Consider the following 10,331-nt stretch of genomic DNA (forward strand, 5'->3'; position numbering starts at 1 on the left):
TTATAAACGTCTGTTGGACGTAAAAAACTCAAAATAACGGATGTCTAAAGTGATTTCTGCACTAGTGTATGTTCCATTTTCTTAAGTGAAAGTTATTATTTTTGTTACGTATGTACTGGTGAATGCTTGTGAGAAGCTTGGAATATCGTGGAAATTACTAATGGTGCATTCTTTAAGTTGGTAATCTATTGCTAATCTTCTCAACTTGTTTACTGTAACATGTGTGATGTTTTAGCAATTATGTTGATTTGCTCTGATGTTTCTAAACTTGTTTTCATTAAAACTGATAGCATTATTATATATAAATATGAAATTTTTTTGGTATGTAATTATATAAGGATTTTTTTATATATAATTACTTATAAATTTTTTATTATGTTTATATATAGATTTTTCGTATGTAATTATAAAGATTTTTTCGTTTCATATGTAATTATACATAAATTGTTTTGTATATAATTATATAGATTACTTATAAATCGTTTCATATGTTTTGTATATAAAGATTTTTTATTATTCAACCAAATAATCTCATTTTTTGAATTAATAACGGTGCCGGCAGAGTGCTATTCGGTAAACCACGTGGCAACTTAACGTTGGATATCATCCACATTTTTCCAGTCATGTGGTGGAAAATTATGGGATGTGCCATGGAGATAAAACAAAATCACATTAGTTGTCAAACACAAACAAGAGTTGCTTAGTTCGATTTCAACAAGTATGACATTTTTTTTGTATATATATATATATATATATATATATATATATATGAAGGAGTTTGGGTGTGAAGAGGTTTAGAGAAGTTTGGTAAAGTCCAACTTGAAAACACCATTACATATTGTAATATAAATTCAACCATAAAACTTTCTAAATTTAGTGTCGCATGACGAAAGTAAGCATATATATGTTAGCTCCAACTTTCTTCACAAACTTACCAAAGATGGAACGTTCAAGTTGGATCATTGCAATTCTCAAAATCAAGTATCATTATTAAAATTGAAGCACTCGAGAAACTACGAAAATTACTAGGAATGTTCTATGTGGCGTGATGTGTATTCGCATCTATGTTATGATGATTACAAATGTTGGTTGTTGTATGTTTTTCCTTTGGACCACTCTCACGAGAAACATATTCTCTAGCGGTGTTGTGAGAGTATAAAATGGTAGTGATATAGGAGGAAGACACGACATTGAGACAGCAAAAGGCCATGGAGGAAACGAGGCCACTGAAACTGCACTTCATTCATTTCCTAGCAGCAGGTCACATGATCCCTCTATGCGACATAGCCACCCTCTTCGCCTCTCGTGGCCACCATGTCACCATCATCACCACCCCTTCCAACGCCCTAACTCTCCGCAAATCCATCCCCTCCCACCCCTTCCTCCGCTTCCACACCGTTCAATTTCCCTCCCAAGAAGTCGGTCTCCCCGACGGCATCGAAAACATCTCCTCCGTCACCGATACTGACCACCTCGCTAAGGTCTTCAACGCCACCACCATGCTCCAAACCCCCATCCAGAATTTCGTGGAGGAGAATCCACCTGATTGCATCGTCGCGGACTTTCTATTCCCCTGGGTTGATGACTTGGCCAACAACCTTAACATCCCTAGACTTGCCTTCAACGGCTTCTCCCTCTTCACCATCTGCGCCCTACACTCCTCCTCCAACTCTTCCAATTCTCTTCTCAGTCCGACCCTCCCTCACCCCATAACCCTCAACGCATCACCGCCGAAGGAGTTGACGGAATTCCTTGATAAGATGCTGGAGACGGAGCTCAGAAGCTACGGCCTAATCGTGAACAACTTCGCGGAGCTCGACGGAGAAGAATACATCCGCTACTACGAGAAAACGACAGGGCACAAGGCTTGGCATCTTGGGCCGGCCTCTCTCATACCCAGAACCCTTGAAGAGAAAGCAGAGAGGGGCATGAAGAGCGTGGTGAGTATGCATGAGTGCTTGAGTTGGCTTGACTCCAAAGCGAAAAACTCGGTGGTGTACATATGCTTTGGGAGCCTTTGTCATTTCCCGGATAAACAGCTTTACGAGATTGCATGCGGGATTGAAGCGTCGGGTCATGGGTTCATATGGGTGGTGCCGGAAAAGAAAGGGAAGGAGGAGAGTGAGGAAGAGAAGGAGAAGTGGATGCCCGAGGGGTTTAAAGAGAGGAATGCAGAGAAGGGGATGGTTATCAGGGGGTGGGCTCCACAGTTGGTTATCCTGAACCACCGTGCCGTTGGAGCATTCTTGAGCCATTGCGGGTGGAATTCCACCGTGGAGGCTGTGAGTGGTGGCGTGCCCATGATTACGTGGCCGGTGCACGGAGAACAGTTCTACAACGAGAAGCTGATAAGCGAGGTGCGGGGAATTGGGTTGGAGGTGGGCGCAGCAGAGTGGAGCAGCATAGGGTTTGGTGAGAGACAGACGTTGGTGTGCAGAGACAGCATTGAGAGAGGTGTGAGGCGGATAATGGACGGTGGTGATGAAGCGCAAGAAGTGAGACGGCGTGCACAAGAGTATGGGGAAAAGGCGCGAGAAGCTGTTGGAGAAGGAGGTTCATCTCACAAGAATTTAACAGCCCTCATTCATGATCTTATGCGGCTTAGGGATGCCAAGCTTCTCTCTTAGCTTAATAGCCATTAAAAAAAAAAATAAAAAAAAAGGAAAAAACCCAATATGTTTTACGCATGAATTCAACACGTATTTTCAACCACAACTGGGGTATATCCCCATCTTTGTAAGAAAAAGCTTATTTGATAACATTTCACTATTATTTTTGACAATTTTTATCGAGCTAAAATAGTCTTATCAAAATTAACTTTTGTAATTTAAAAAGAAAGAATAAATGAATAATAACGAGTAAGAGTATTAAATTGGTAGTAGAAAAATTATGCTGTCCAAATACCAATGTTTTATTTTTATTTTCTACTATAATATGTTTATTTACAGGGATAATAAAAATACTCCAGTAAACGAGACAGTAAGAAGATACATAAAATGGATATGTGCGAGAGAATAAATAATGAATAATTTAATATTTATTTATAAATTGGTGAAATACGGATATAATATTATTTGTATTTGCGAGATTTATTATTTATAAAAATAAAAATAAAAATTTAATTTATATTTTATTAAGTTCAATTTGTAATTTTGAGTTGTTGAGATATTGGGTTATTGGATTATAATAAAAAAATGTTTGTCTTGAGTTTAGGAAGTTTATAAATACAGTACTTTAATACAAGGAATACTCAATCAATGTTTAATACTTAATTAACACTCAATTATGAGATTCAATTTATACCTTTTACTAATTTAAGTATTAGATAACCTTTGTAAATGAATCTTTCACTTTTTTTTCTTTAGAACTTGGAATTGTCACTAAAATATAATAACTTCTTGAGAGTCCAATACTCCATCCCAGAGTCACTCGACAAATTTCGGTAAGAACAACTTCAAATTGTTAAAGCATAAGTTAAGATAAATTATTTTTTAATACTTAACTTGTATAAATTATTTTTTGCAAGAATACTGAATATAATGTAACTCAAAATTACATTATATTTAGAATTCTTCTTACCCAGTATTGCCTTATTATTTAAAGTTAATTAAGAGCCCCTTTAAGATATAATACCATGATATCAGTTAAAAGCTTTTATTGCTAAGAAAAAAACATAATTATATGACTAACATGAATGTGGTTAAGTTTACGAAAATAACTTCTTACAGCAAATTTATACAGAAAAATTCACATGTATTTTTAATGGAAAAATTAAAAAAAATATATGAATATATATATATATATATAATATTTGTAGAAAATATTTAAAAAAACTAGATATATAGTTTTTTAACAAGAAAGTTTGAGTAATAAATATTTTTTAGACGAGAATTCATATTTTTAGGTAAATAAGCATGGAGACTTTATTTGGGCATGCAAAGCTAACTTAGCTTTAGGTAAAAACTGCAATATGTTAACAACGAGATTTTAACAATATTTTGACAATGACCACGTGTCAAAATTTTATTGGATTGTTACAACAAAAGTTTTTTGATGTTGGCTTATGTGGAAATAGGTGTTTCCGAAATACCAAATATTTTGAAAAGTTTTTCATGTCCTCTCTATTTATCTTTCCTTTCTCGAACAAAAATTTATTCTCTCTATTCTTTGTGTTGTGGTTCAACTTCTCTCCTTTCTCTCGTTGAAGTTCTCTTAATTCTCTGCGTTGAAGCTCTCTCCCTTCTCACATTGAAGCTCTCTCCCTTCTCTCATTAAAGTTCTCGTCTTTCTCTATTCAACATCAATTTTAAGTGCATGAACTACATCTTATTCTATTTCAATGTGGAGGAAAAAGGCCATATGGGTAATAGAAGCACGATAGGTGAAGTCCAAAAATTGGAAAATTGGGTAATAGGACCATCATTGCACTTAAACACCACCCTTTCATTTTTGAACTCACTCACATCTCTCAAAAAATGGAAAAATTGACCCAAAACAGACCAAAAACTATCGTGGAGAGTGTTACCGTTCCAACTGGGGAGTCACGTTGAAATTTTTGTACAAATGGCCCTCAGGCCCCTGGTAATCGATTACATGACCCCTATAATCGATTACCAAACCTTCATAAAGGGAACAACGATCAAGCACCTCACCTCAGTTGGAGAAAACCACCTAAATGGACATTTTCTTGAAGAAATCAATGACCTAACCTCATCATTGGTGCAGGGAGCACTTCTAATAGCATTGAATTCACTCATCCATATCAAAAAATGGAAAAATTCAACAAAAACAAAGTAAAAACCATCATGAAGAGCGTTGTTGTTCCAGCTGGAGTCTCTTCGACCGAGGGAACGTTCTAAGTGAACTCCTAGAGTACGTCGCTCGGTGAGGAACGTTTTTTGTGAACTCTCATCCAAGCCTCTACGACTTAGGGAAAGTTCTAAGTGAACTCCTAAAGTTCGTCGCTCGGTGAGGAATATTCTTCGTGAACTCTCACCTGAGTCTCTTCGACCTAGGAAATGTGCTAAGTGAACTCCTAGAGTCCTCCGCTCGATGCAAAGAGGAATGAAGACTTAAAGTGCATCGAAAACATATTCCCTAAAACCATGTGAACGACCTCTCTTAGGCTCACAATAATCCCTACGCACCTCTTCCAATAAAGAGTTTGGTTGGACTTGGGGGGCTTGTATACTCTATGGATACCTGTAAAGCCAATGGACCAGGCAGGAAATTAACAACTCAGTAAATGATCAGTAAAGAAAGTCGTTGATGTAGTTAAAGGGTAATCAATAATAATAACCGTTATTGATTGACGGTTAATAGAATAATGAAATTCGTTTATTGGTAATGGGTGAGACCTAAGGGTAAGTCCATTTTAATATATATAAATATATGTTTACTGTTCGGTAATACCGGTTCGGCAGCGCTATATCGAACGGTCTTGTACTATTCAATATACCATTCAGTGTCCTCACTCGCACACTTTCCGGGAAAACTTCCCAAAAGGTCACCCATCCCTAAATTACTCCAAGCTAAGCACGTTTAACCATGGAGTTCTTATGGGTTAGGCTACTGAAAAGCAAATGCATTTTGGTGATATGAGTAGCCAAATCAATCCCTTTAAGCTATCCTTCAACTGTATAGTCCCATACCTATACAGTCTCTAGATAACTCTCATTTCGGTGTATGTTCGATTCATCCATGTGTCCCTTCCACTAGAAGCCTGCTAGGAGCCGCTCCTTGTTTGTGCCCCTTGCACTTCGTGCCTTTTGCACCGACGATCACTCCCCGTCCTCAATAGTGCCCGAGTGTCACACGTGTCATCGAGCTAAACAAAAGAAACCCCCTTACACTGCTAGTACATCTCATTCATTGTGTTCTTTTGATTTACTGCATACATATTGATATATGGGGTCCCTGTACTGCTTCTATGAATGGTTTTAAATACTTGTTAACCATAATTGATGATTTTTCTCGCTACACCTGAATTATACCTATGTTAGATAAATCTTTTGTTAAAAATCACATTCTTACTTTTCTTTGCAATATAGAAACTCAATTCAATAAAAAAGGTAAAAACTATACGAACTGACAATGGCATTGAGTTCACTATGCATGATCTTTTCTCCAACAAGGGATTAATCATCAAACTACTTGTGTTGAAACTCCTGAACATAATGGTGTTGTCGAACATAAACACCAATACATCTTAAATATCACTCGTGCCTTACTTTTTCACTCACATCTTTCAACTGTTTTATGGTGTTATGCAGCCCAACATGTTTTTCTGTTCAATCAGATGTCCACACCTGTCTACAGAATGATACACCACATAAACATCTTCATGGATCTCCTTGTGACCTCTCAATGTTGTGTATCTTTGGTTGTCTCTGCTATGCCAACACCATTACTGCTCACAGAAAGAAGTTTGATGATCGTGTTGTCCCTGACATTTTCTTAGGTTTTAAACAGCACATGAAAGGTTATCTCTTTTTAAATCTCAAAAACCATAAGGTTGATATATCCTGTAATGTTATTTTCCATGAAAATATTTTCCCATATAAAAATACTCATAAAACCAACAACTCTTTATCTCTACCTTTTCCTACTAATTACACCAATAACTATGATGATCTTTTACCGATCGGTTATACTGCTGTTGACACTTTATTTAATCCAACTATTCATTGCACTAATGACATTCCTCATAGCACATCCACAGATACACTCAAATTGATATTACTGGTAATGATACTTCTGCTAGTATAAGACGATCTTCTAGACTAGTAAGATTCCTACTTATTTAAAGGATTTTAAAACTAACAGCATTGTTCGCTATCCTATCAAGAATTATCTTAATTATGATTGTCTTTCTACTCATTTTAAGCATACTATTTTATCTATTTCATCTAATATTGAACCAACATCTTATTCTACTACTTCAAAACAACCCCAATGGGTTACTACCATGCGTGTTGAGCTTGATGTTCTACAGGCTAACAATACTTGGGTCCTAACCACTTTACCACCTAATAATACTGCTATTGGTTGTCGGTGGGTTTATAAAATCAAATACAACTCTGATGGCTCGGTCGACCAGTATAAAGCACTTCTGGTCGCCAAAAGATATAACTAGATTGAAGGGTTAAATTACCTCGATACTTTTGCACCTGTCGCCAAACTTACTACCATTCGGCTTCTTCTTGCCATTGCTGCTTCCAAGAGTTGGTCACTCAAACAATTGGATGTTAACAATGCTTTTCTATATGGTGATCTTCATGAAGATGTCTATATGAAAGTTCCTTCTGACCTTACCACTTCAACTACGAATCAGGTTTGCAAATTGCAAAGGTCTTTATATGGTCTTAAACAAGCTGGCCGACAATGGTATGCTAAGCTACATCATTTCTTACTCTCAAATAATTATACTTGTTCCACTTTTGACAATTCTCTTTTTCTGCAACATGATGATGATTACATTATGAGACTTCTCATTTATGTTGATGATATCATCATAACCGACAACAATAATGGAGAAATACAATGTATTACCAACCTCCTACATTCTACCTTTCGCATAAAGAATCTTGGTGATTTAACTTACTTTCTCGGTCTTGAGGTTGCATGCAACTCCAAAGGAATCCATCTTAGCCAACAAAAGTATGTTCTGGATCTCCTTATTGAAACCGGCCTGCTTGACTGCTCCCATGTCCCTACTTTCATGGTTCACAAACAACCATCTATACCTTTCGATCGGTCATTGGATGATGCTGCCACTGCTTCCTATCGTCGACTCATTGGAAAACTCATTACCTTACCACCACCTGTCCAGATATTACTTTTGTTGTCAATCACCTCAGTCAGTTCATGTCTGGTCCAACATCTGCTCATCAATAAGCTACTACTCATATTCTACGATATCTCAAAGGTACACCTGGTGCTAGCATTTTTCTCCCACATAATTCTACCGTTCAGCTAAAAGCCTTCTGTGACTCTGATTGGGCCACCTGTCCCGATACTCGCCGATCGGTCACTGGATTCGCTGTCTACCTTGGAAGTTCACTCATTTCATGGCGCTCCAAGAAACAACCAATCGTTTCTCGTAGCTCTTCTGAGGCTGAATACCGCTCGCTAGCCAACACAATGTGTGAACTTCAGTGGCTCACTTACTTGCTTCATGATCTACATGTTCCTTACATTTCTCCTGCTCTTGTCTACTGTGACAATCAATCTGCAATACAAATCGCCTCTAATCAAGTTTTTCATGAACGCACAAAGCATATTGATATTGACTGCCACCTTGTTCATGAAAAGGTTACTGCTGGATTGATCAAATTACTTCCCATCTCCACAACCATGCAGATAGCTGACATATTAACTAAACCTTTACCCCCTCCTGCTTTTCGACTTTTGCGTTCCAAGCTGGGTCTTCAAAATATTTACGCCCAGCTTGAGGGGGGTTGATAATAGATATATCATTCGGTTATACTACTGTTCGACAGTGCTATACCGAACGGTCTTGTACTGTTTAGTATACCATTCGATCTCACTGTGTTGATCAGTGAACCGTTCGGTTATACGACTATTCAGCAGCGCTATACCGAACGGTCTTGTACTGTTTAGTATACTGTTCGATCTCACTGTGTTGATCAGTGAACTGTTCGGTTATACTACTATTCGGCAGCGCTATACCGAACAGTCTTGTACTATTCAGTATATCGTTCGGTCTGACCGTGTTGCTCAGTGAACTATTCGGTCTTACTGACCTCCTTTTGGGCCTGCATTGGGCCTATTCTTTTTCTGTTATTCAATTTTCTCTATTATTTAGTTTTCTCTGTTTCTGTTCTTCCCCTTATATATTTCTTCTCCTGTATCACTTTTGTACTATGAATAAGATTTTAGGTTTAATACCCAATTTTGTCCCCAGTTTTGTTGACAAATCTCAATTTAATCCCTCGTTACAAAAGTGTTTGAAATAGGTTCTTACTTTTAAATTTTTGAGTCAAATTAGTCCCTTCCGTTAAATATAACCAAACGGAGTTAAGAGAGTGATTATCTGGCATAATGCATAGTAACGTGTCATTTTTATATTATTTTTATATTTGTCAAAGGTTGAGCTGGATATTATCATTTTTAAATTGTGAAAAATTATATTGTTTGTTACTCCATTCGCCCCACTTTCATCACACTGCAGCCACCACCCACTCCTTTTCGCCTTTGCTTCCGTTCGGCCTCGCTTACATGACGTTCACTAAATTTGTCCTGGGAAGATGGGGCAGCCAAATTTTGTCTTTGATTCACTTCCGAATTTGGGAACCTCCTCTTTCAGCTTCCCCTAAATCCAAAACTAGAAAATTTCTGAACCTAGACAGATCTTCTTCCCACCGAAAGTATAGTAGCCCTGGGTGAGGTGGCCGCCGGAGGGGAGATCCAAACCCATGATGCGGTCGTGGGGCTGGAGCAGTGCAGTGTAGGCGGCGAAGTTGGCCGGAGAACCAGAGTGGGGTTGGACGTTGATGCCCCACCAGGAGGGATCGAGATGGAAGGCCTCGAGGGCGCGGGAACGACACAGGTTCTCAATTTAATTTGCAGCTTTGATTGGTGGCTATGGAGGTGCTCTTTGAGTTTGGGGTTTGGGTGAACGGAGGTGATGAAGTATTTGTATGTGGAGTGATGAATGAGTTTGGAATTTGTGGAGGTGGGGGAGACATACGGAGGGAGAAGGGAGAGAACTTCCCGCCTGCGACGAACGACGGAGGAGGAGAGATTTCGCCTCGACTGGCGACGGCTCCGGTGGCTCGCGGCTGCCAGTCGGGTGGAGGTTTGGACGTGCGATGAAGACGAACCCCTCCCTGGGTTGCCGGTGTCGGAGAGAGCAGATGGGATCGGAGAAGCAGTGGCACGGTGGCTGGAGTTGACGAAGCAGTGGCGCGGAAGAGGCGCGGTGGCTGGTTTGGCGGAGGGCTTTTCGCGGTAGACAGAAGGAGAGTATGTCGGCCTCGCGCGTGAAGAAGAGAAGGCAGCGGAAGAGGCGCGGTGGCCGGTTTGGCAGAGGGCTGGATCTGGATCTGTTCCCCAATTAAAAAATCATTTCTGAATAAAATCCTTTCTTCCCTAATTTATTTCCTAATTAACCAACACACGTAAGCACATTTTTTGACACGTAATCAATAAGTAGTGCCACATCATTAATCTATTAACTCCGTTTAGTTATACTTAACGGAAGGGACTATTTTGACTCAAAAATTTAAAAGTAAGAACCAATTTCAAACATTTTTTTAAAGAGGGACTAAATTGAGATTTGCAAACCAAACTAGGGACAAAATTGGGTA

General features: G+C 38.6%; 1 protein-coding gene across 1 annotated transcript; it reads left to right on the top strand.

Moving 5' to 3' along the window:
* Positions 1 to 1,208: 1,208 nt before the first annotated feature.
* On the top strand, positions 1,209 to 2,666 carry LOC108332845 (scopoletin glucosyltransferase). Its single transcript, XM_017568145.2, has one exon. The coding sequence runs from the start codon at positions 1,209 to 1,211 to the stop codon at positions 2,625 to 2,627; it is 1,419 nt and encodes a 472-aa protein (XP_017423634.1). The 3' UTR covers positions 2,628 to 2,666.
* Positions 2,667 to 10,331: the final 7,665 nt, after the last annotated feature.

The sequence above is a fragment of the Vigna angularis genome, chromosome 11 (assembly GCF_016808095.1).
Source record: "Vigna angularis cultivar LongXiaoDou No.4 chromosome 11, ASM1680809v1, whole genome shotgun sequence".
NCBI classification, from domain to species: domain Eukaryota; kingdom Viridiplantae; phylum Streptophyta; class Magnoliopsida; order Fabales; family Fabaceae; genus Vigna; species Vigna angularis.